Source organism: Zonotrichia leucophrys, chromosome 3 (assembly GCF_028769735.1).
Source record: "Zonotrichia leucophrys gambelii isolate GWCS_2022_RI chromosome 3, RI_Zleu_2.0, whole genome shotgun sequence".
In the NCBI taxonomy this organism is placed as follows: Eukaryota; Metazoa; Chordata; class Aves; order Passeriformes; family Passerellidae; genus Zonotrichia; species Zonotrichia leucophrys.
In genome coordinates this window covers 98,951,593-98,978,056 of record NC_088172.1, presented here as the reverse complement: position 1 = coordinate 98,978,056, position 26,464 = coordinate 98,951,593, and the positions used below count along the sequence as shown (strand labels likewise).

The window sequence follows — 26,464 nt, the reverse complement described above, 5'->3', positions numbered from 1 at the left end:
TTCTACAGACTCTGTGGTTGCCATCTTCCCACTTTTTGGCGATGTGGGGTGAGTGTGGGGGTTATGGGTGTGTGACATGGCAGAGGCTTGTAGGACAGTGCTGTCACCCTGGGCTAAGGGAAAACAGCAAGACCTTGGGCTGTCCCAAGCACACTGCCTGTGCTGCAATCCTGGATTGTTTTACCATCAAAACACTGCCAGGAGATTAGCTGTTCCGTTCCTGAAGGGGTGCTGGGAATGGTTCACATGCAGGACAGATCCAGGGAACAGGAGCCTTGGATAAATGGGAGGTGGTCCAGACTGGTGGTGTAAATGTACCTAATAGCTTTTTGTGCTGACTGAAAAAATGCTTAAACATGTTGGGTCTAATTAGCACTGAAGCTTTTTCTATTTTGCTGTTCAGCATTTAGAGGTGAGCAGAACCCAATTGCCAGTTTAGGAATAATTCATTTGATAATCAAGCTCTATATGTTGAACAAAGGGTTGCCATCAAAATTGGCATTATACTTCTCTATCTCTTCTGTGTCTTCTTAAATCTGAGCAGGAATCACTTTATCTGAAAGTTACCTTGTTTAAGAACAAATAGCAAGAACCTCATTACAAATCTGTCTGTTTGATGTGTTTATGTGCAAGTTTGCTGTCATGATAAAAGTCTTTTATGTCACTTCTTTTGACAGACTTTTAAAAAGCCTTTTTTCTTTCAATATTTTTTTCTGTCCTACATTAGTGGTTTTTAGTATTTTTATTTGCTGTCTGTTCCTTTAGAGATCTGCACTATCTGAAATTTATAATGCTGAAATGCTTTCGAGAGAAGCATTGTAGAGTGGCATCTCCTCAGAATAAAGTGCTGCCCTATATTAAGAGCTCTGAAAGTCTCTTGAAATTTTTGGTATGTGAAGGACATCCTATCAGATGGCATTCTTATGGCTTTTTTGATCAGTGTGCCCAACTTGTTTCCATTTAATGCAATGTCCTCTTTGAAGTCTGGGTCTGGGTTTGTTTTGTTTTCCCCTGAAACAAGGATGGAGCACTGGAATGAGTTTACTCATGCTGCTAGACAGATTGCCCGTGGAAGGACTATTGCTGCTGTGTCATTAAGCTTAAGAAGAACATGTAATTTTGTTAAAACATTTCACAAATGCTTCTTCAGTCTCATTACTCCTGTAACTACATGGTGATAATAAAGTTCAATTAACTCTAAGCTAGAACTTCTCTTCTGTAGTAACTGTCTTGCAGCTTTCAGACTCTTAAGAGCAAGAGTTACTACCATCATGTAGAGAGTAGTAAATAGTTGGGAAGAAAAGGTTGAAGTATATATTACTTTCAACAAATCTCCAAGTGATATTTCCAATCTCTCTAAAGGGTAAAAGCAGTGTGGGCAGGCTTGAATCCTGTGGGGAGCAGTAAGACTACAGGGAATGCAAGAAATGGGAATAAATGTTACTGCGTGGGAAGGAACATGGGGTTTGTGATGGATCAGGAGAAAGGCTGTGCCAAGTCTGTGGCTTGTGGAATGTGTGTCTGTTGGGTGGGGGTTTTCTTTAAAGTGTGGCTTGATAATAGTTGTCTTTGAGTTCTGCTCTCCCATCCCTCCACTTAGGTGTGCCTGGATTTAGGAGTGTGTGACTGACTCCCCTGTTAAGTGCAGGAAAATGTTTTTCAAATTATTCTAAGCTGGAGAAAAATATCTGCTTGCATGAAAATTAAAGGGACCCTGTGGAGGTCTAGTCTAACCCTCTGCTCAGAGAAGGAATAATTTCAAAGTTAAATTATGTGGCTTGGAGCTTCAGGGTTTTCCTAGGCAGAAATAGAAACATTTCTTCAGAAGTATTTTGCCAAAGGACTGACCAGTGAAGAGTGGCATAATAAAGAGAGTTCTTCAACCATCAGGGTCTGATGCTTTCCTTTGCTTTCATAACCAGTGTTCAGGAATCTTGGGAAAATTGGGAATTGAAGAGTGAAATTAGTTCCTTGCCAGCAGAATACATTATTTTGGTTCAGAGATTTTTCTCTGTTTTAGAAAGGATTTAGATGCCCTTACATGTTGGGTAAAACCGCTTTGTTTATTTTGCTGCAGAGCTTCCTACTTGAATATTTGTATTGCTTACTGGGCAGTGGTACAGTTCCTGAGGCTGCTAGGACCAGATGTGCCATCTGAAACACTGAGGTTTTTATAATGCCAAGATTACACATAAGGTGTAATGAAGTAATTTTTTCTGTGAATTGATAACTTTGTTACTGTGTTTTAAGCAACCTTAACACATGGTGGATGCTTTGCCTCTCAGGGAGTGCTTGAAGCTAGCTGTAATTTTCCTTAATTTGCACTCACTTCAGTACAGTAATAGCAGGCTTTAAAACACTCCAGCTTCCATTTTTGATCCTCAAAACTGAAGGGATATTTTGTTCTGTGGGCTGTTTTTCATTTTGTCAGAGTGGTGGCCAGGCAGTGTTTATAAATTCCACTGATGGATAATGAGCCAGCTTCAGTTGACACACACATTTGTTAATAACTGCAGAGTTACCTAATGCCAAAGAGCATTTTAAAATACAAGATTAGTTCATGGCATGCCTGTGTGTGCTACTGGTGCATGTAAATTTACCTTCTCTCCCAGCCGTGGTAAATACATTGTCAGGAATATGAGTCACTGAGTTGGTATCTAAGATGACACTTGGGAATTTAATGAGTTAATGTTTATAAATAACTTCAAAATGGTCACTGCTTCATAAATAAAGAGCTGCAGGAACAGAGGAACTGTACAGATAGTAAGGAATGATGAGGGTGTACAAGCCCCCCACTGCCCTTCAGGGGCACCATGGACCAAAACTCGACCGAATTCTTTCGTAAGTACTCAAAAACATTACAGGCTTGGAAAATGCAACGGCAGAATATTGGGAGGGATTGTAATTATTAAATACTTTATTGGCTTTGGTTTAGCTTGGTTTGTGGTGGTACTGTTAAAGAAAACACAGGGTATGCCTGTGCTAGAATTTAGTATTTTATGGTGTGGATTTCATAACATCCTGTGGAAGGATTCTTAGTTTTAGTCCAAGTTCAGAGGCTGTCAAATGTAGCAGTTTCTTAGTAAATAAGAGACTTGAAGGCAATATTTTTATTTTACAGATTAATTTTTTTCTGAATTTTGCTAATCTTATTCTTCAACTTCAGTAAAATGTTTTCCTCCTTGTAACTTAGTAATTATTACATACTTACTCCTGAGCTGTTTTGAAAACATATGTAGAAATGATAAGGAAAAAAATCCTGCTATTCAGTGTCAATGTAGCTATTGTAGTTTAAAGGAATAAAAGTTTGCCCATGGCTGTGTGTCCCTGGTAGCCTTGTTTCTACTGATTTCCCACAGCCTGTAACTTTTCCCTAGTTAGTGGTCAGATGTAGAACTTCCAGCTTTGCTTCTGAAATGGTGCCATTTATCCAACAGCTTCTTTCAGGGAAGTAGGATTTCTTTAAAAGGCAAATGGATTGATTAGATAATAACTGAGCACACAGCTCTAATCTGAGATACACATGAATATGATGGAGTTGTTGCCTTTTTGGTTTAGGGTTTGAGAAGTGAGTAGAACCCACTCATATGATTGTATTGTTTGTAGCTGGGCATAGACATGGTTTAGATGGAATCAAAAGGGGCTTTTCCCTTTTTATTTTTTTTTTTAGCCTGTCTAATTTTCTTTCCATTTGTAGTAAAGCTTTCAGAGACTAACCTGGCTTTATGGGTAGGTGTAATGGGTGCTCTGTGGTTACAGTATAATTGTAGATGCTGGTAACATTGACCTGCTGAGGAGACCACTCTTCCATTAAGTAGTGTTCTGATGACATCAGTAGAATTGCTTTCAAATCTTACAGTTCTGTGAGCTTTATTCTGTTTAATGCAGAATATGAAACTGGAGTTGAAAGTTGTTCTACATTTTTCAAGATTTTTGGTTATTCTGGTTCCCTTTTAAAAAAATTGTGTTCCAGTTGTACTCACTGGAATTCACTACTGAGTGGGAGTTGCTAATGAAAGTAGGTTTTTCTACTGCTGAGATTCTTCTTTTTTCTAAAATTCCATGAGTACAGGTGTCTTTCTGTGATCTGGCATCTCCCAGGAAAGCTCATGTTCTCTTAGTTTGAGATAATATTATTAAAAAGATGGAGATGAGGAAAATTAGGCTTAATTAAGTTTATCCAAGAGCATTAATAGATCCCTTAGTCTGTTAGAATTCCTCTATCTAATGCATTTCAAGTTTCTGCTTGTCTCTTCATGTCTTTATCACAGTGGCCGGCTACTAATTTTTGCTTGACTGATAAAACCTAGTTCTTGCTACTTGCAGCTAATGCATTTTTAGCTTATAACATAAAAGCTCCTTCTTAAACCTTAAATCCCGTTTGATCAAGGAGATGAAAGCCTGTTAATTTGACTTTGGTAACAGATAAAACATTGGACAGTAAACTGGACCCAGACAGTATTTTCTTCACAAAAGCAGAAAGGCTTTGGTAAAGCATTTGACAGATACCAAGAGGGAATTTTCAGTTCATGTAGAAGAGAGGAGGATTGCTGTGGAAGTGTGAGGAGCACAAAAACAGTCATCAGTGCACCAATGGGACCTGTAGCAATCAAATTTCTTTTGGTGTTTTGCTGAACAAAGCAAGTCCATGTTGCTGATGTGAGTTGAGATATGTGAGAATGAAGGAGAACAGGAGGGGTTGGATGATATGATATAATATATGATATTGCAGATTTTGATGATTAGAATAGAATGAGAATTCCTAGTAGGTGTCCTGTTTTTAGAGGGGAAAACCACCAACCTGTGGACCATTAGTGTACAGGGAAAATCAAATGGACATTGGAAGTGTTACTTGCAATGGTGTCTGATCAAGAGAAAGCTGCCTGAACTTTGGGAATAGCTGTAAGGGCCTGGATTTGTGCAGTGTTTCAAAATCATGATAAATGCAGTTAAATACATCATCATTTCAGCCTGTGTAAAGTGTTTGATACAAACCACAATTTGAACCAGTCTCACCTCTCGGTGCTGCTGAAACAACCAGAGGTGCAGAGCACAGTTCAGAGGGGCAGAAATTGTCATTTCCAGAGCAAATACATCAACTCACTTCACAAACCTCTGGCCTTTAACAGTCAGACTTGGCAAATCTTCTGAGTCCTGTGTCTTGCTCATTGTACCAAGCTGACCAAGTCTGGTCTGGGTTTCTCTGACACCATGTGGATTATGCTCAGGTAGAAACTGTCCTGACTGTCAAGCACTTGACAGAAAATAAAGCTGACCTGGTAAGAGTTTTAGAGCAGGAGTTTAGTTTAGATAATGCAAAGTGAAATTTATGCAGCTGAGGTTGCTTAGGAAGATGCAAAGAGGTTAAATATTGATCATTTCTGCTGAGCTTAGGTTATTGGTGCATCCTGAACTTCTTATTTATGAAGATTCTCAGTCTCTGTGGAGGCTGCCTGTGTTTGATGTCAATACAGCTTGCAAATTTCCAAGATGTAGATGTATTTTCTCTTTGTACATGAATTATGAAATTTGGGGGGTGGTTTGTGTTCATTCCATGGTACATAATGTGTAGGCACTGAGATATTGTAAATATTCAGTAGGTTTGCGTGACCATACAGGAGACTGAGCTCTGTGGCAAATGCTGAGTTTTGGAGTGGTGAATAAATATTTAATATTAAAGATGGAAGAGCAAGTTTAATGCTGGTACTCCATTTTGATTACTCAGATAAATTCCTGCAAATTTGAAGAGCCATAACAGGACACACTTTCCTGAACTTGTACAGAAGATGATCAGAGGATTAAACTATTAAAAATCAAGCTAGGAGCTAAGTTCAAAATAACATGTCAAAGCACTTTTTTTTCCCCTGTAATAGTTTCAACGAGGCTAAAGTAGGTTGGCTGTGTCTGTATCTACTTCTGTGGATGTCCAGATGTTCCTGGTGATCACAGGGTAGAGGACAAGGTGCTTCAGATGGAGCTGAGGTCAGCCTGCATCTGTTACTGGTGCCTGTGCCTAGGGGCAGAGTTCAAAATAACATGTCAAAGCACTTTTTTCCCCCCTATAATAGTTTCAACAGGGCTAAAATAGGTTGACTGTGTCTATATCTACTGTATCTACTTCTGTGGATGTCCAGAGAGAGTTCCTGGTGATCACAAGGTATAGGACAGAATGCTTCAGATGGAGCTGGGGTCAGCCTGGCGCTGGTGCCTGTGCCTAGGAGCTAAGTTCAAAATAACATGTCAAAGCATTTTTTTCCCCCTATAATAGTTTCAACAGGAATAAAGTAGGTTGGCTGTGTCTGTATCTTCTTCTGTGGATGTCCAGATGTTCCTGGTGGTCACAGGGTAGAGGACAAGGTGCTTCAGATGGAGCTGAGGTCAGCCTGCATCTGTGCTGGTGCCTGTGCCTAGGAGCTAAGTTCAAAATAACATGTCAAATCATTTTTTCCCCCTATAATAGTTTCAAGGCTAAAGTAGCTTGTCTGTGTCTGTATCTACTTCTGTGGATGTCCAGAGAGAGTTCCTGGTGATCACAAGGTAGAGGACAGCAGGCTTCAGATGGAGCTGAGGTCAGCCTGCATCTGTGCTGGTGCCTGTGGCTCAGGCAGACATTGTGTAGCCTGTGTGCAGCCAGCTGCTGTGTTTGCTGCAGTGACTCAGTGCTGGGAGGAGGAGAAACCATCATGTGAGATGTGTTCTAGTGAGTAGTGACTGTTGGATTAGATAATGCTATCTGTGCCCACATGCTGGGGCTAACAGCATTTGAGAAGAAAACTCCAAACATTGCTGGCTTGCTTGTTGCTCTGCAGTTGGGGGCAGGGTTAGAGGAGCTCAGGGCAGCCCCAAAAGTCTGGGTACACTGAGGCTCCAGGTTGAGCAGCTTGGTTTGGATTGATGAACCCAGCTTTAATCATAGCTGATGTGATACATTTACTTCTAGAATTTAGCATAGTGTTATTACTATATTTCTTGCCTTTAAAACTTAAAAAAACCCTAGTGAAATGCAGAAAGAAAGATGTATCAGCTGTTGAGTACTTTCTTAGAACCACATTTGGTTTCTTATAATGAATGTCTGAATGATAACTTTCAGAACAATAAGAATATTAAAAATAAAAGTTACCATGTGCATGTTAATATTGCAGAATATTACTGCAGTGCTTACAATCAGCAATAGTCTGGCAACCTTCATGCTGCCTTCTTAGTGTCATCCTTATGTCTCTCTTCTGACACACTCTGTCATTTGGAAAAAGTAACAGCACAAGCAAGAAACTATTTTTCAAAAAAAAGCAAAAAAAAAACCACCCTGTGTGACACAGATAATCTCCCCTCAAATGTATGTTTTTAATGTTGTTTTTTAATAACTCACGTGATGGTTTTTGGTGTCTTCTTTCAGTACACATATTGAATTTTTTCCTCTGTTATTTGCCTTGTTTTTGTATCTTTAAGCAGACAAAACAGGGATAGTGTTCATATTGATCTTTGAGTGATTTGATGCCCTGCTTTGACACACAGTTTTTCTGCCAAGAAAGAATGAAATGTGAAATTGGTGTGTTCATAAATGACAACTAACAGCTGTCAAATATTATGAATTATCTGCCTGCAGCTGACCTCTTCATTCAATGCAGCAATTGCTTCAGTCAGGTCTGTTCCTCAAGATATTTTGTTTTCTGCAGGCTTTGTCTTGGATTTTTGTTTTCTACAGTGAGTTTTAAAATTAAATACTTCAAACAAGTTTCTGTTCATCTTGGAGTGTCTGTCAGCTCAGTGCCTCCTGAATTTGGATGTGTTACAAAGATGCCTTTGTACTGTTCATGGAAATACCTCTGTTTTTAATGTATCTGGCTTTGTGACAAGAAGCCTTCCAGGTTCGTGGCTGAACTCTGTTATTCAGGTTGATATATGGGCTCCTCAGTGCAGTTTCCTATCATCTTTTTAGGAAAAAATGTAATGGCTTGATCTCACAGCCAAGAGCAAAGCAAGCTAGTGTTAGAATGCTGAAGATTTATGTGAATGTACAGCACAACTTCCACTTGAGGAAGCAAGGTGACCTGCCAGAGCAGGCAGCTCTTTGCTTTGCAGACTGTTTCAGCTCTGCATTTGTTACTCACAGTGGTTTTTTTTCCCCTCTTGATGTCCTTGTGACAGGAGCTCTGGGTTTTGACACAGCTGGAGTTTCTTCATGTTTCAAGGCATCCTTGCTCTGGTGGAAGGAGTTTTGTACAAATCCAGTGACTCTGCTGCAGGTGACAAAGATATGGAGACTTAGATGTGGAAAGAGTCCCAGGAAAGGACAGTTTTTCCCTCTGGCTATTAACTCTGCTCTGAACCAGAATGTTGTTTTACCAGTAAACACTGAAGTCTCTTAATCTAGTTGAGATCTTTGTCTTCTCTTCAACCTGTGTGGTAATGGCCACATTTTAAAAAGAATTAACTGAGGGCTCCATTCTTTTGATTGACTGTGTTGAAGTCTTCAGCAAAAGGCTTAGAGGATCTCACAGCCATTCACCTTCAGGAGCAAAAGTTTAAAAAAACCCATCTGTTCCCTTCCCCCACCCCAAAATAATAATACTAATAACAATAACAATACAAAATAATTAATAGTATTAATTTGAGACAACATCCTAGTCACCCATCACTCACACTGGCCTTTGAATGAAGTGGTGCTACTTGCTAAATGGAAAGTGATCTCAGCGTGCATGTGGTGCTGGCTCATTTCATAGAATAACAGGAGCTGAGACAGCAGGGCTGCTGAATTGTTATTCCTTTTTATGATCAAGAGCCAGCCAGGAAGGCTTTGTGTGTACCTGAGTAAGTAAATTAACTGCAATTCTGTTTTGCAGTTGTCACGTAGGAGAAATTCTAAACATTGTCACCATCTCAGAATGTGGGGGGATTTTTTCCAGCAGGGATGCAACAGTGTGTGCTTAATTCTGCTCATTGCATCTTTTTTTTTCCCCATGTGTTATTTCAAGAATGTAGTCATGCTCCTGCTGCTTGGCTGCCCAAAGAACTGCAGGATTAATGCTCATATTAAGTCACGAGTTAATATTGTAAATATGTTTCTTTCTTTATCCTCAGACAGTATCTCCTTAACTGGACAAAAGTATAAGGGCAAGAGGGGAAATAATTTTAAAAGCTGGTGCAGTATTAAAGTAAACTAATTTTAAAAGAGCACCACCAAAAAAATAACCAAGTGCCTCTCCCAAAACACCCCAAAGTGAAGTTTCCCAAAATGCTTTTGGCATGAAGCTAATTAAAATCCACAAAGAAAGTGTCATGAACAGTCACTGTGGTAGAGCTCCCAGCTATTCTGAGGTTCTGAAGTTGACTCTGAATCTGAACATGAGTAACAGCACCTTGTGTGTGACTGACATGTGCAGCTCTACAGCAGGCTCAGCTATTTCATGGAAATTACCTCTTACATTTAATAAGTCACACTTCTGAAATAGTTGGAATAATCACATTGTCTTTGCATAACAAGCATTTCAGTACAAGACAGCTCTCTGGGGCATTTAGAGTATCTCTTTAGCTTTTCCAAAAGTTGTCCTGGTGGTTTCTAAGACTGAAGGATTTTCAGGTATTGCTTTCACAGGGTTCTTGAACTTACCAGTCTTGACATTCAGATGTACTTTAATGGGTGTGTGATGACTCTTCTTAATCTGCTAATGCTTTTGTCTAATATAATTTTGATATCTGACAAAATTTTAAAATATTAAAAATACTAAAAATTAAAATTTAAATACTATATAAAATAGTATTAAATATAATACTATCTAATGCTGACTAAACAAAGCCAGAGGGATTTGATGCCTTTTTTTTTGAATAATCAAATGTGGTTTTGATCTTTTTTAGTTACAACTGTAACACTTGCTAAGATCTAGTGTGGAGCTTATGGAATTTTTCCTTGCTTATTAAGTTGTGTTAAAGCAACTTGATTGCATTACTGGCATCTGACCTGTGCACCGTTTGGTTTGCTATTCAAAAGATTTATTAAAATTGTTAAAATGACAGCAGAGGTGTAGTGAGTTATGCGGTGTGGCTTTTTTGGTTGGGTTTTTTTTTTGTTTGTTTGTTTGCTTGTTACTTTGGCTTCTTTTTTTTCTTTGTTGACAAAAGGATGCTTCAGTGGCATATAATGTGAAATTATTCTCAACAATGGTGTATTTAGTCTCATATTTGTAAGATACGCTTGCAAGGTATTTTGCTGCCCTCTCTTGGTAGAGCTTTTGTATTGTAAGCAAAGTGCTTAACTTTGTTCCTGGCAAAAAATTCTGGGTTTATTCCTTTTATTTTCTGAAGAAATGGGGATTCTTTTACAAAAAAAAAAAAGAAAAAAGAGAAAAGAAATGTTAAATACTGCCTTACTCAATATTTACTAAATGATGAGTACTTTGTTATTCAGGTCCTGTGTGGATAAAAGTGGTTATTTCACTGTTTTTTATCTTATTTGGTCAATATAATTTGATCGTGTTCATTGCCAGTTGAAATAATTTTTGCTTCAGACTAAATTTAAACACTTAGATGCATTTTGGTGTGACACAAATCCTTCTGGGCCAGGCCAAACACCTGGAATGCTTCCCTTTGCTGCTCTCCATCCTCTGGGCATCCCTTGGTTCAACAGCTTCTGCATGATGGAGCTGCTGTTTTCTAAGGGATTTCCCATGGTTCTTGGTGGGTTTTTTTCCCTTCTGTGGGCTTTTTCTTGCTTTTTCTTTGAATCACTCTGGCAAAGAGTTCCATAGCTCCATCTGCCTGATGTGCAGGGCTGCTCTTTTCTTCTGAGCTTTGCTCTCATTATTTCATTGACTCTTTCCTCCCAGCTGTTGTGAAGGAATGTCCCCATCACTCAGAGCTCCAGTTGTCTTTCCCAGAATGCAGAATTACAGCTTTCTAAATTATTTTTAGATGGAAGGTGTTGGGTACATTTGATAACACTGTTCTGCTGCTCTTAAAATCTTTTCAGTTCTGATTTTCTCCCTGTTTGGAGGTGGGAGCAGGGATGCAGGGATTGTGAGGCAGGGTGGTGCTATTTCTGTACTGTCCATAATCCTTTCTTCATGAATACCATTTGGTTGAGGTTTTTGAACAGGACACATCAATGAATGGATGTTGTTGTAACCTTAATACCTCACTCCTGGGTCCACAGGCAACCCAAAGTCCAGCACTTTGTAAATTCATTTAGCAAATATTTCCCTCTCTCTGCCCTGCTTCACTTCAGTTGAGTTTTATTTGCCAATTTTATTCCCAGGTTAGTTGGAATTAGAAGATCAGTAATTCCTTATAATCAGCCATCATCCTTGCTGCCCTAAATAACTAAATATTGTTAAGGAACTTTATGACAAGCACCTCACTGTTCCTTTTCCAAGTTGTTTATGGAAATATGAAATTATGGCAGAGCCCTTGGTATGGCTTGTTGGAAAACAGCCTTGGCAATACTGCCCTTGTGTGAGGAGTGACCTATATTGAGCTTCTATTTATGTAAAGAAATGAAGAACTAAAGAAAAATAAATTTTCTGGCAGTAGCTTGATGTGTTGTTAAACCCAGGGAATTGATACCTTCCATTATTATAAACTAAATATAACCTGAAATGTTTATGATCTCAAATGTCATATCTACATTTTAGGTTTAGGATGAAAAGAGTGTACATTTCTAGGTGGAATATGCTCATTTCTGGCGAATGAATGCAAAAGAATGATGGAAATAAACAAAGCTGCTTTGGAATCTGTCAGTGTTGTCTTCTGCTCTGAGCAGTCTTTTAGATAAAAACATGTGCATCCACCTCTCCTTTATGGAAAAAAAAAAGAATTTTAACATGACCCAGCTGAAGTTAGCCTTGATGAAAACCCTGTTTTCCTCTAATAATAGGTTTAATCTGAGGAGAAAAAGGAGCACATAGTCAAATCAGTTTTGTACAGAACAAGCAAAAGTGTAACATCAAAGATATTTTTAATACCTCTTGGAGGTATTAAATTAATATTTCTATGGTTTGTATTATATTCATTATATTATATGGTATTATATTAACGTTTCTAGAACTCCTCTACTGACTCCAAATCTGTATGGGTCAATCACCAGGCTTTTTAGTGGATTTCAGATACTAAAAATCAGTCATTTAACAAAAGCTGGGTTGCAGCTCTGGTTTTCTAGTGACTGCTCTTACAGCTTTGGTTTGTGGCTGAGGGAGGAAATGGTCAAGGAGCAGAACTGGTTTTTTGCTTCTGATGAGTAATGAGTTAAGTAGTGAAAAAAGTCCTTTTGTTGTGCACAGCGGGAACTTACTTGGTTATAGAAATAATAAAATTTCAAAATTAGTAATTTTTTTTGTTTGTAATGGAAAAACAATGGTCTGAAGATGGAATGGATTTCAATAACAATAGTTCATGGGCTGGAGTTTGCAGTGATGCTGGTAATTCTGGGCATGAAAAGGAGTGAAACAGCTGAAGTTCCCTTCCCTTTCAGAATTCTGTCCTTATGACTCTACATATACAGCTAATATTGCCAATGATTGTCCAAATTAAATTGCCCAGTGGCACAGTATAGAAAACACACATATGTTAACTTGAGGTGTCAAAATTCAGATCTCCTCTCTGCTTTATAGTTAAGAGCTGGATATGCTTTTTTGTTTGTTGAGAAGCTGTCATCAGTTTGCTTCTGAAACATGGCAGATAAAATGGGTCTGTGCTTTGTAGACTAGATTTTCTTTCTAACTGTTGTGATTTATCTCTTTTTTTGGAACAAGAATTAAATAGAGAACAACAACTAGCAGCATTTTCAGTGTTATGTACTGACAGGAACACACTGGCCACAGCTGGGAGGAGGATCAGCCTAATTTTGTTCCATCACTGTGTTATCCCCAAGAGATGAAAAAGCTTTGAAAATCAAGAAGTTGTATTTTAACCAACTAAGAGGATATATCTTTTGAAAAGCCCTAAAAAACCCTAAAGAAAATACAGAACAAGTTGAGAAGAAAGGATCAGACAGGTGGTATATAGCTTTTCCCACTGCATTTTTTTTTTTTTTTCAGGAAAGTCCTTTCAGCCAACCCAGTGGCTTTGGCAGAGAATTTTGGAAGGTTTCTTCTTATCCTTAGGGTATTTCCACTGCCTGGCTTTTACTTGTTTTCCTCCTCTTCACATCTTCCTCCTCTCTGCTTTGCTTTGCAAAGCCTCCCCTGAGCTGGAAGCCCTGCCAGCTCCCTGCAGTGTTTCCTTGGCTGCTGCACCCTGGATTTTTTTTGACCATGTCCATTTTTCCTGTACCTTCAGGGTGTTCTCATGTTGTTGCCAGTTCAGCTGTGTGTGTCTGTTAGGATGCAAGTGAGGATCGTGTGCGTTTTGATGGATGTGAAATAAAATAAAATATGGATAAATTCTATCTGACTAGTTAATCCAAAAACCATAATTTGAGGTGTTTCTTTGTTTTAATGAGTATTTGTGTTAGTGCTATTTCACTGTACTTCTATTCACTGCTGTGAGTATAAAATACTGCGCAAAGAACAAATGTAACTCCATATCCCAAACTGGGAAGATTGTATCAGTTATTAAATGAGCAGTAAATTACCTCTTGAAGTCTGTCTCTCAGAATGTTCAGTTAGTTAAGAGGAAATCAGATATGTGATTCTTTTTACTGTAAACATAATAAAACTATTATCCAGCTCAGAAAAGTGGCATGTTAGGATTAAGACTTCCAGGTAGGTAGAAATGCTGTGCTTTTGTTCTGGCTGCTTCCAGGATTGTTGGTTTATCTCCTTGTCCTTTGAAGAGCTGCCTGATGTGTTTGGTTTTCACTTTGCAGCTGAGTCTCTTTCCTTTTCTCACCACTGCAGACAGTTGCAAGAGCAGCAGAGGCAGAAGGAGCTGGAACGGGAGAGGCTGGATCGCGAACGGATGGAACGGGAGAGGCTGGAGAGAGAGAGGCTGGAAAGGGAAAGGCTGGAAAGAGAGCGCCTGGAGCAGGAGCAGCTGGAGAGGGAACGGCAGGAGAGGGAACGGCAGGAGCGCCTGGAGAGGGAGAGACAGGAGAAGGAGAGGCAGGACCGCGAGAGACTGGAACGACTCGAACGGGAGAGGCAAGAGAGAGAGCGGCAAGAACAGTTGGAAAGGGAACAGTTGGAATGGGAAAGAGAGAGAAGAATTTCAAATGCTGGTAAGAATTTCAAAATCCGAGCGTGTTCTACCACCAGACCGCTCTTGATGTGTTTGGGTGATGGAGTGGGAGAGAACCAACAAATGGCAAGGGTGTACAGCTGTGTAGCAACAGTCAGTATTTCAGGCTTCATTTTGCTGGAATTCCTTCCCTTTTTTTATGGCAAGAAGTCTAAGATATTTGACTTTCCTGTCATAATTTTCCATTAATTCTGAAATAAATTTTTTTGCATTCTTTGCTCACTCCGTTGCCATACTCTCTGATTGCGTGGAAGAACTTGAATCATTTTGGGCACCTCCAACATTGGTTGAAGTGTGATGAGTTAAACTTTCTAAATACCTTATCATTTTTAGCTCTATTCAACAAATGTGTTGTCATTACATAAGTTGGGAAAAAACCCCTAAAAGATATCAGGTTGAGTGTGTTAACATAGAAGGTATGTTGCTATATAAGGCAAAGCAATAGTGTGAGAAATGCTTTTCAGTCTGAAGCCTTGCTTAATCTATCATTGTAGTAACATTTCAGTGAAATGTGTTGTATGTATTTGTAGATAAGATAATGCTCTGCCTGTGGAAAAGCATCCAGTGATAACTGAAAGCTTTCTCATTTTGGTAATATAATGGAACATTAGTCAAGTGCTTGGTTGTTCTTCAATCTCAAACTCAATTTACATAAGTCAGCTCATGGTGAAAGTCAAGGAATACTATGTAAGTCATTTTAGAGCAGAGGATTTTATTGGTAGCTTTATTCCCAGTGCTTTCAATATTTGCTATGCAGCTTTTTCTGGGGAATAGAGAGATGACACTTGCTGCCTATGGTAAGAGTTTTATTAGTGGAGTTGAAACAAATGATCGCTAAGATCGCTAATGAAACAAATGATCGCTAAGATCATTAAGATCGCTACATTTGCTTGCAGTTTGCAACCAAACAAGAAGATAAAAGCTGGTAAAAGACTGATTGCTCAACCCTATATCTAACCCATCTCACAGATGGGATTTGAGAAAACTTTCTCTAGAACGTACTTGTAAATTCAGTTGTTGGCACAAAAAGAGTTGGTAAAATTTAAGAGCAGCTGTTGATAATATGTAAAACTTTCCTAACAGTATTTTCACTTGTGCCTAATCCTCTGGTACTAACTGTAGTCTACATTTTTACATTTTGTTCGAATGCTGGTTTTGTTGCTTCATTAGCTCCCTTTTTCTCTTTCTCCTTTTTTTATCCTGCCTTTGCTGCTGCTTTCCATCTTCTGTCCAGCTCCATCTTTCGACAACTCCCCGTATAGCACTCCACTTCCTGAATACTCCAGTTGCCAGCCTCCTTCAGCACCTCCTCCATCATATGCAAAAGCTGTCTCAGCGCCAATGGCCGAGGCCACACCGGAGTACGCTGTAGTGACTTCTGCACCACCGACCTCCACTCCCCCTACACCGCCTCTAAGGCACTCTGCATCGCGTTTTGCTACATCCCTAGGCTCAGCTTTCCACCCCGTTCTCCCCCATTACGCCACGGTTCCTCGGCCCGTGAACAAAAGCTCCCGGCCCCCTTCTCCCGTGGGCGCCGCGGCCACGTTGCCTCCCAGCAGCAGCAGCAGGCCCGCGGCCTGGGCCGCGCCCAGCTTCGCGCCCCTGCCCCCGTCTCCTCCGGTCATGATCAGCAGCCCTCCGGGCAAAGCCGCCGGGCCCAGACCCGTCCTGCCCGTGGCGGCTTCCAACGCGGCGGCCCAAGCGTCCACGTCTTCTCCCACGGCTCCCAACGGGCTTCCCGAAAACCTGGCTTATCCGGTTCCTTCACCTTCTACCTCAGGTCCAACGCCGCCTCCGCCACCTCCTCCCCCCCCGCTGCCTTCCTTTCCGCCTCTGTCACTCTCTGGGCCTCAAGCTTCTCCTTCTCCCAACTCCCCGAATGCCTCGACTCCCTCATCCAAGCCTAGTGTTCTCCCTTCTCCCTCTGCAGCTACCCCTGCCTCTGTTGAGAACTCTCTAAACTCTGTGCTGGGAGACTCCTCTGCTTCTGAGCCAGTCTTGCAGGCAGCCTCTCAGCCGGTTGAAGCTCCGAGCCAGCAGGGTAAGGCTTTCTGTTATTGCTACTAATGCGCTAAGCAGGGCAGGGCAGAGCCCTGACTGCCCCCAGGCATGAGCACGGTGCTCCCCAAGCTGCACTGATCCTAATGCCCAACACTGCTGGGGTAAGGGAAATGGAAGAGCTCTGTGCCTAGGAGCTGATGTTATGTGGCCTGTCATGAGTAAAATCCTCATTTCTTAAGAACTCGCCTTTGGAGAACACAGTTGGTCACGTTCTTGCTTGGTAAACCCTGCACTGTTGGTTTATTTGAGAAGTGGTGTTACTACTTCATAGGTCATCAATGGCAGTCAACATTGAGGAGCACGTGTGGCTGTGGACTTGTAAATGGCCTTCAGTGAGGTCATGGTTTATTTGGGAAGTGTTGTTACCACTTCATAGTTCATAGGTCATTTATGGCAGCCAACATAGAGGAGCACATGTGTGGCTTTGGACATGTAAATGGCCTTCAGTGAGGAACAATTCAAATTTAGAAACTAATGTGTAACATGAGCATTTCTTTCTGGGCAGTGGTTGTATTTAGATACATTGCCTAGTGCACATAGATATATACATGTGTATTTAGATACAGAAAGACAGATCTTTCTGCAGTATTTTACCAGTGTTGCTAAGAAGAATTTGGACAAAAGGTTTGATTAAGCAGGTGACAGCCTCAATGAACACCCCACCAATATGATAGAAATCCATTTTACATGGTAATACATGTCTTTGTTAACCTGCTTTTATACTGATTTAACAGATTTAGGTGGATTTAGTAGATGTAGGTCTTTGCACAGAACTCTGCAGCAGCTCCAAAGGTGTGGGCAGAGGGGTTCCTGGGGGATAAGCAGCTTGGTACAAGCCATGCAGAATGGACCCTGTTTATATCCTTCTGTCTGAAATGAAGGTCTGAGCTGCTTTGGGATGGAGTGGAAATAGAATAAATGGCCTCACTTTAGTATGGAATAAAAGTGTGCACTTGGAGTGAGTGATGCCAAGAGGGTTTAACAGGCTTTTGAATTTCTGCAGTGGGTAGCAGAGTAGGAAACCAGAAAGACTCATATGTGAAATTCCTGCCTTTAGAGATTAAGGTAGTTGTGCAGTATTTTTCCTGCCTTTTGGTGGTTTTGATGAGACAGAGGTAGGATCTGTGGAGGTGTGGAGCTGTTGTCTACGTCAAGTTTTCTTAAACTCTTCCAATAATATTAATAATAATAATAACAGTACAGTGATCATCAGAATATTCTTTTTTCAAAGTACACTTTGTATTTGGATAACAATGTGAATTTAAATAAGTAGAAGAATGATAGATAAAAAATAGAAGGGCTTCTTCCCATTAGCTTGAAATATGTCAGTCTTCTAACTCACTAATTACTGTTTGTATTGAATTGTAAAAGTTGATTGCTGGAATTTTTTTAAAGGAAAGATTTACATACAGCTTAGAAGTTAGCATTGGCACTGGAACAGTGCAGGGGTTCAGATGTTTGGGTGGTGTGTTAGGGTTTGTTAATGCAGTGAGGTTTGTTAATGCAGTGAGGTACTGCTCAGCACCATGTGAGCACACCCTGTTGCTCTCCTGCTACGATGCTCATGCCTGACTTTACTCTCTGCCTGTTTCCTGGTGTAAAGCTGTTCTTGGTTGCAGCACAGACCCTGACTGGTGGGGTTTCATGAATATCTCTGGAACTGTCTGATCTCTCACAGGATACTGTGTAATTTTTTTAGTACATTATTTAAGAATGCATCTCTCCTGCTGAAAGTCAGTGTTTCCTTGCCCAGTATCTTACCAGTTCTAATGTCTTGTACACTGAGCAAAAGAACCACTATTTCAATGGAAGCAAGACCTTTTGTTTTCCAAATCCTTAATGTCCTCTTTTTGTTTTCTCTCTGACACTAGGTGCTGTCCAAGGACCGCCTGCACCTCCTCCTCCACCTCCCCTGCCCCCTGGCCCAGCTCAGTCTTCAGTAGCAGCCCCGGCTCCTCCTGGCCCTCCGCCCCCTCCTCCCCTGCCGCCCTCGGGGCCGCCCCCGCCGCCGCCGCCGCCTCCTCCGCTGCCCAGCCAAGCCCCTCCCGTTCCCCTGCCCCCTCCGGCTCCCCCCCTGCCGGCCTCGGGCTTTTCGGCGGGGTTCGTGGCCGAGGATAATCGCCCTCTAACTGGACTAGCAGCTGCACTCGCTGGAGCCAAGCTTAGGAAAGTCTCACGGGTAAATAGAGCTCTGGTTTCTTTTTCACCTTCCTGTCCCCCCCTGCTTCTAAGCTTTGGTCAAGGTCAGCAGCAGTATCAAGGTATTTGGGGTAGGCTTAGTTCATGAAGGAAAAAGCATTACAGGATGTGCTGCCAGCCCATGCCATTCTTCACTTGTGCCTGTGGCATTCATGTTCTCTGAAAAAATCCCTTCACCCAGAATTTTTCTCCTGGGAACCTGAGAAGCCTCAGATAAAAAGATAAGAATAGATAAAAGTGCTTCTCTCCTGCTGAAATTCAGTTTTTTCTTGCCCAGTATCTTACCAGTTTTAATGTCACCATTTCAATGGAAGTAAGGGCTTTGTTTCATTCACCTTCTCTGAAAAAATCCCTTCGCCCAGGATTTTGCTCCTGGGAAGCTGAGGAGCCTCAGAGAAAAGGAAAACAATTCTTATCTCATTTGCTTCTCCTGTGTGGTGCTCACATTTGCAATGTGTTTGGAGTCATTGGATTCTGCTGTGAGTTGTTTTGACTCTTTGGCCAATTGGGGCCAAGCTGTGTCAGGACTCTTAAAAAAGTCACGAGTTTTCATTATCATCTTTTTAGCATTAAGTATCCTTCCTGTATTCTTTAGTATAGTATTCTATAATATAATATATAATATAATATAGTAATAAATTAGCCTTCTGAGATCATGGAGTGAGATTCATCATTCCTGCCTTTGTCAGGACATTCCCAGCAAATGCAGTATGGGCCTTTCTTGCACATGAACTTTGCTGGTTCCATGAAGTCAGCTCTCATTCTGTTGGCACATCTGCTGTCTTTTTGTGTGCTCTGAAGGGTGAAGACTCCTCCAGTTCGAGTGGAGGAGGAGGAGGAGGCTCTGCTTCATCCAAAACAGACGGTGGCCGTGGAAATGGACCCCTTCCCTTGGGAGGCAGTGGGTTGATGGAAGAAATGAGTGCCCTGCTGGCCAGGAGGTGAGGAGCTGTTCCTGCTCTGCTCCAGCTGCTTAGTCATCATCACACAGGTGGGATTTGGGCTTGCAGCTGGCTGAGGATCAGATGGAGAGCAGCTCAGGGCTGCTTTGGGAAGCTGATCATGTTTCATGAATAGCCATTTTTATGTGAGTGTAATCCAGTACTTCTGTGTAAGCCTTTGTGCAGCAGTAAGGGAGGGCATGCAGACTTCAAATTGCACAGTTGTTTTGGCAGGAGGGCTTTGCCTTTGAAGGTGCTTTGAAAGTACTTCTTAAAACGCTAATTTTCATGAGGCTGTATAAGTCTTTAATTGCAGTAAACAACATTCTTCCATCTTAAAACCATGATGAGCTTGGTAACTTTTGTCTCTGCTTACAGGAGAAGAATTGCTGAAAAGGGATCAACAGAACCAGAGCAGAAAGAAGATAAAGCTGTGAGTTGAGAAATTTTATCTGATTTACATTACTCAATACAAGGATTAGCAGAGAGATTCCAGTGGTGTACAAGGGATTATTTCTGCTTTACTGTACAAAATATACATATAACCACTCCTCTGTGGTTATAGTGCTTGCTCATTTTCTATATACAGTTCTGCAGAGCCATTTTAAATATATATATAAAAACTGAAATATTTAAACAGTTGAGATTGGTTCTTGTGAATCTAACAGATTATAAAGATTATTTTTCTCCTCTCCTCTCTCCCTATTCCCTCTCTTCTCTGTTTTAATCAGGAAGAATCAGAGTCTTCATCTTCTAAGGTTTCTTCAACAAGCACACCTGGTAAGTAGCTCAGGTTTGTGAACTCTGGGACTCAGTAATGCTAAAATCTAGTGACAAATCTTGGTCAGCTCTGCTGAATTTTGGAGCCTGCCTCTTCTCCCATGATTACAGCATGGGGTTTTACTGTAGAATGGATCCTGGTTCAGAAGACGATGGATAAAAAGACCATAAGTGAATAAAGATTATAAATGCCGAGTGCTGAAATTCTTTGCCCATGATTCCTCTGCTGAAGAGGCAGTGCTTGGAGCTCTGTAGCCAACACAGTCAGTGAGGAAAACTTACACATTCTGCAGGTGGCATGTAGATGTAAAATATTGTAAATTATTGGCTCTCAAGAGACCCTCAAGACTTTATTTTCCTGTCCCTTGGTAGTCCCTTGTTGTACCCTCAGTTTCCCATGGCACCTCTCAGTACATACCTGCAAAAAGGGGGGGCTGTGCCATAGAACCCTCCAGTCTGTCACCCCAAAAGGCAATGGAAGCAGAAAGGAAATAACTGGATAATGAATACACCAACTTTCAGTCTGTTCCAGCTTCCTCTGCTGATTGCTTGCCCATGTGCGCACTTCTCCTCCAGATGATTCAACCACTTGATGATGTGCAGGCCTTAATATTGAAAACCACTGCTGCAGTGTGAACAAAACCTGGCTGGGGAATAAAAAGGAGTGCCAGGGGTTGTGTGTCCAGATGGAAATAACTGGCAAAGTTAGTACTGAGATACAGGCACTCATCTAGAGAAGTCAGACTGCAAGGAAATAAATGACATCACTCAAATCAAGGTTTTCATACACACACCCCTTTTTTTTTCTCTTCTTTTACAAGCGTCTGCTTCATTTTGTTCAACACATTCTGTTAAACAGAAAGGACATTAGCCTTGAGAAAATGACTGCTTTTGGAACACTTCTGATAATATAGGCCCCAAAAGAAAGAAATTAAAACCTCTGGAATTGGTTTCTTTAATTGGTGATGATAAGAAGCCTCATAAAGCCTGTTAAAAATGTCAAATGCATTCAGATTTTGACCATTCCCTTCCAGAGTAGGAAGTTTTCTTTGTTTCTTGCTGTGAGAGCTCTGGTAGTGCTGAGCCTCATCACTGGAACAGGTCTTTAAAGTGTTTTAAGAGAAATATTTGGCATCCTTGAGCAAACTGCAGCCTTAGCAGAAGTTTGTCAGTTTTCCAGATATAGCTAAAATCCTGCTAAAATAACTCCTATGGCTGGACAAGTCCTGAAAACTGGTGTATAAAATTAAGTTTAAGGCTTATTACTAGCATAAGGAGCCTGCACTTGGCTGGGTTACAGACTGTGCTGGCAGACTTGTGCAATTTAGATATTCTCAGTATCCAGCTGCATCCCAGGGAATTTTCTGGTCAATAAGAAACTCTGAAAGGGCCTTTCTGCCTCTCTGCTTGCCCAGCTTAGCTAAGCAATATGAAAGAAAGGGAGCACACCAAACAAACTCCAAATCTGAAGTGAAGACTGATAAGATCACTGGCACACCGAAGTCCTGAGTAAGTAATGGTAGCAATTAATAACAATCCACACTACAGAGAGGCTGTTTTAACTTGTGCAGGTTGTAAGGAATGAACCTCCTTCTTTCTTGGTGGTGAAAGATACTCTGGTTATGATAGGCTGCATCTGCTGGCACTTCACTGAAACTGGCACTGAATTAATTTTCTATCATTAAGAGTTTTAAGAAAACTCCTTTAGCTTAGAAACCTATTTCTCAAGTGTCTGCAGCTGACTGGTTTCACAATTCCATGGTTCACAGCTGAAGCAATCCAGTACCTATAAATAAATCCAGTGCCTCTAAAGTATAGGCAGACCTTCTCCCAGCTGGATCAAGAATCAAATGGCACTTACAGTGTCTGGGAGACCAGTGACACTTCAAGATGCTCTCACTTGATGCATTCACATGTCACAGACACATTTTATGAAAAATCCTTTCCTTAGGATTTTTTTCTTCCTGAGAAGCTCAGAGGCCTCAGGAACAAAATGTAAACACTGATTATCTGCTGCTGTGGAATGCAACAGGTGCATCTGGGATTGGTCTCGTGTGGATGTTTCTAATTAATGGCCAATCACAGCCCAGCTGGCTCAGGCTCTCTGTTCAAGCCACAAACCTTTGTTATCATTCCTTTCTATTCTTAGCTGGCCTTCTAAGATGAAACCTTTTCTTCTATTCTTTTAGTATAGTTTTAATGTAATATATATCATAAAATAATAAACCAAACCTTTTGAAATATGGAGTCAGATCTCTGTCTCTTCCTTCAACATAAGACCCCTGTGAACACCATCACATTCACAGATGAGTACACCAAGAGGTAGCTGAATGTGAAAGAGCTAAAGCAATGTAATAAAAAGAGCAAAACACCAAGCAGCTGACTTGAGTTGCCAGATGCTTGAAGTTTCCTCACAGAAATTACACAGTGGATGGAAAAAGACAGTTTGTCATCTCCTCGCTCTGTTTTTCAGAACTAACAAGAAAGCCTTGGGAAAGGACAAATACAGTGAATGGAAGCAAGTCACCTGTTATTTCCAGGTACTCCCCTTTTGTACCAACTGCTTTTCCTTACATTTGTTCTTGTTGCACATGCTGCTAAATATTCTGGACTAGAATAGTAAAGATCATTTTTATGAGTTTAAAATTGCTGCTGTGAAACTGCTTTAAGCAGTTTTAAGTAGGAATGAAGAGTTACTTTTGGAGAATGCTAATAAGAGATATTTTTGACAGTAAAATCAAAAATTTTACCCAAAAAAGTTTCTTTTAACAATTTCTGGTGTATAACCTGAATTAATAAGGTCTATATTTGCCTACAGCAATGTTGAATTTATTTGAAGTCTGAAATTTCTAGCAAGGTGAAACCAAATGTGCTGCAGTTCACATGTTCAGTAGTAAATCTAGAGAATAGATGTTCTTTCTCTGCCACTCACAGAATGCCTTTGTGGATATTTCAGTTATCTTGGTAAGACTTGATTCTATGACAATTTTCAGTAGCTCTCGTACCAATCTAAGAAAGTCCATCCTAAAGAAGTATAGAAATGTTTTACACCCTTCTATGCATCAACCAATCTTCGATTACTTGTCAGCTGGAACTCTGATAGGCAGGGAGTGTTTTGAAAGGCATTTTCAGCAAGTGAAATGGCTGCTTTAGCAAGTTTTTTGGATATATATTTGATTGTAATTTACTTTAGGCAGAAGGCTTATTCATTTAGTATTCCTGTGTATTGTGTACACAGAAGTTAAAGGGTTCCCTGATAATCTGAGGAAGTTCCCTGAATTTCTTGAGAGAAAGCAAGAGAAACATGTTCAACTTGGGAATGCTGTGTTTGAAATTACTTGAATTCCCATTAAAATCTGGCCATTGGACACAGCTATAAAAGATTTGGTGATCAGAGTATTAAAAACAATTGTTCTGTGAGTGGTCTCACTTGTAGCTGAGGTTGCCCTTGGGGTCTTCAGTTCTAAAATGCAACACTAAACACTCTCTTGTGAAGAAAGTATCTCTATTTTAGAATAAATGCAGGAGTTTGAGGTGTCTGCAGCCTTGGTTCTGGTTGCTTGCTGTGTTTTTTGTCCATAAGCAGGTGCCATTGGTGGTGACGTTCCCTCTGCCACCCTGTCAGTGTAACAAAATCCTGCATCACCTTTGGCCTTGGCTTTCCCTGCCCTCTCCCCCTCCTCCCCAGTAGCTCTGACCTGCTTTGAGCAAGGTCCCTTGTGCTGATACTTTGATCTGCTTCAAAAGGTGGCATTGAGGGGGAGCTTGGCACAGAAATAATTGGAGTAAGGAGTCCTAAAGAGCATTTTAGAGTTCATGTTGTGTGAGACAGGTGCTGACCTGGCCCTTTGGCTGCAGGTACTTGGCTCAAATTGCTTATCCATAGGGTAAAGGGATTAATAAGTAGGGCAACTCTCAATGTCTGACTCTTTTGGGGAGTCTGGGATGCTCTGAAGTCTTGATTCTACAATAGGTTTTTGTAAACTGTTTCATGCTTCTAGTTTCTCTGATCTTTTTCCAGCTGGTGAAATTCAGAAGTTGCTGAGGTCTGTTTAAAAATGTTTTCTGACCTAGAGGATTACAGAGGATTTTTAAGATCTCTCTTAGATTTATTGGGGCACTCTCTCCATCAAGCTTTTGTCATCATTCATCCAGTGGAAAATGCAAATAGAGTTTAATTTGATGTGAACTTCCCTGGGTGTATACTCTAATCCAAAATAAGAATTCTGTGTTTATTTAATGTCAATTTTCTTTCTCAGTGCTGTCATAACCTGCTGGAAGGTGCCATAACACATACTTCAGGCCTGCTGATACCATTTTCTAGTCAGTGTTGACAGCATGCTCTGCCAGGATGAGGAAAGTTTCATACAAGGAGAAGCTGTTAGAAGAAATCTCTCTTGAATATCCTTGTATTTCTCTTAACTTTCTACATTTGCCAAGTCCCTCTCAGCAAGCAGCTTGTTAAATTAGCTTTGCTTAGTCAAGGGGAGCTGCAGTTTGAACCACTAACACTGTGTTTGCCAGGAGGGGATTTCTTTCACCTGGTAGGATGTGAGGATTTCTTTCACCTGACCTCTGCAGGGAGGATGTGAGTCACACACAGGGATTAAGCAAAGCACACTTCAGAAACTGGCAAGTCAGCAAAATTTTCTCTTCAGAGCTTCCCCAGAGGTAGAGGATCAAGTTGTTGTTATCCAGAGAGAATGCTAGAAGTATTTTAAAACAAATTAGTGTCCTGTCTAAAATCAGGCCTTTGCTTTTTGGAGCAAACAGAAAAGACTTAAGCTGTGAGCTTTTAATATTTCCTGAAACATGCAAGTAGAACTCTTGAATCTTCTGAAACCCCATGGTGTTGAAGGTGCTAAAAGTGAACAAAATGAAGAGCTGTAATAGCTTTTAAAGGTAGTGTTTCTCCCCCTTAATAGACGGGAATCTCCATGGAAAAATCTGCTTGCTTCTGAAAACAGGTTCTATGATTCATTAAACAGGTATCATCCTGTTGGGATTTGAGACTTCCTAACACCTCCTTTGACCAGTTCAGGGTTGGACTTTTTCTACATGGGTTGGTAATCACCACATGCACCACCAGGTTCCTCCCCCATGTTTTGTTTGCCCAGTTGAGCCCATTTTTGGACTGGTTAAAAGGCAAATTGAGAGAGCTTAAGAACCAGGTATGAATTCATATAAAATCCTGCTTTTCTGGCAGTCTCCACCTGCAAAGGTACAAATTCCTGTTGAATATGCCAGGATTTAGTGGACCATTTGCAGTGTTTTAAGAGGCAGGTTTTCAAAACTGTTAGTTCAGATACAGAGGAACAGGAATTAATTTTCTAGGTGTGTTTTTACATCTGCTTTTTGATTGAAGACTTTTAAAACATAAATTTAATCTTTCTACTTGGAACATATTCACAAGTTGGTTTCCATCATGTGTATTTTTTGCTGGAGATCTTAAATTTCACTCTCAAGTGGTCAGAAAGTGCTGACATTGAAACCCTTCAGGCTTTGAGAGCTTTCCAGAGGTAAATGTTGTTCCAGAGCCTCTCAGAATTACTGAGTCAAATTCCAGCTTTGTTTCTCATGAAGGCACTCCTTGTGGTGATTACTTAATCTTTTTGTATGAAAAGTTCCCCTTTTAGCTACTTATCTTGGGTGGTGTATTCTGCATGTTGGCATGGATGAGAACTTTCCTTTGCATGCTTGGTTGAAGGTGTGTTAGGGACTGTCAGGCAATGCTATGAAAAACCACACGGGAGAGCTCTTCAGCCACGTTGGGATGTTTTTATTCACCCAATTTCAATAGTTCATGTTTGCCTAAGTGACAGCTGCATTCAGGCTGAAAAAGGGGAAAAAAATTAGCATAATTTGGGGAGGAACACAGCTAGATTTTCCTGATGTTAGAAATTATTTATTTTGCTAATTATGGTATTTCAGTGTTTGAATTAAGAATGTTTTGCATTTTGGAAAGCAAAAAGTGAGCACATTGTCAAGACTGAGGGGCAGTGTTCATAAAGAAGCTTTCCTGAGGAGATTTTTAACAGATAGAAGTAGTAGATAGTTGTGGTGGGTAAAACTGAGTCTTTGTTCTAAAGATATGGAGAAAAGGAAGCAGTCAGTTTGTGTAGAGCTTTTCTTCGAAGTCATCTTATTAATACATTGAACTCATAAGTAATTTTAAAAAATATTAAAGCATAATATTGATTGGGTTTTTCCATTAAGGCAGGCACTGGGTGACTGCTACCAATTGCAAGGAGCTGCATTTAAGAGGATTTTTTTCAGTCATGTTGGATAAATGCTGTCATGCCACAGTGTATGGG

General features: G+C 40.6%; 1 protein-coding gene across 9 annotated transcripts in view; it reads left to right on the top strand.

Moving 5' to 3' along the window:
• Positions 1–26,464, top strand: part of ENAH (ENAH actin regulator) — a 92,039-nt gene that overhangs the window by 58,087 nt on the left and 7,488 nt on the right. For 2 of the 9 annotated variants that reach the window (XM_064709481.1, XM_064709480.1), the window contains 8 exons: positions 13,827–14,146; positions 15,401–16,210; positions 18,102–18,409; positions 19,231–19,370; positions 19,749–19,803; positions 20,102–20,150; positions 22,624–22,690; positions 25,076–25,138. In XM_064709481.1, coding sequence (XP_064565551.1) covers positions 13,827–14,146; positions 15,401–16,210; positions 18,102–18,409; positions 19,231–19,370; positions 19,749–19,803; positions 20,102–20,150; positions 22,624–22,690; positions 25,076–25,138 — 1,812 coding nt within the window. The remainder of the gene's footprint in view (positions 1–13,826; positions 14,147–15,400; positions 16,211–18,101; positions 18,410–19,230; positions 19,371–19,748; positions 19,804–20,101; positions 20,151–22,623; positions 22,691–25,075; positions 25,139–26,464) is intronic. The other 7 variants (XM_064709486.1, XM_064709485.1, XM_064709483.1 and 4 more) reach the window with 5 other exon arrangements.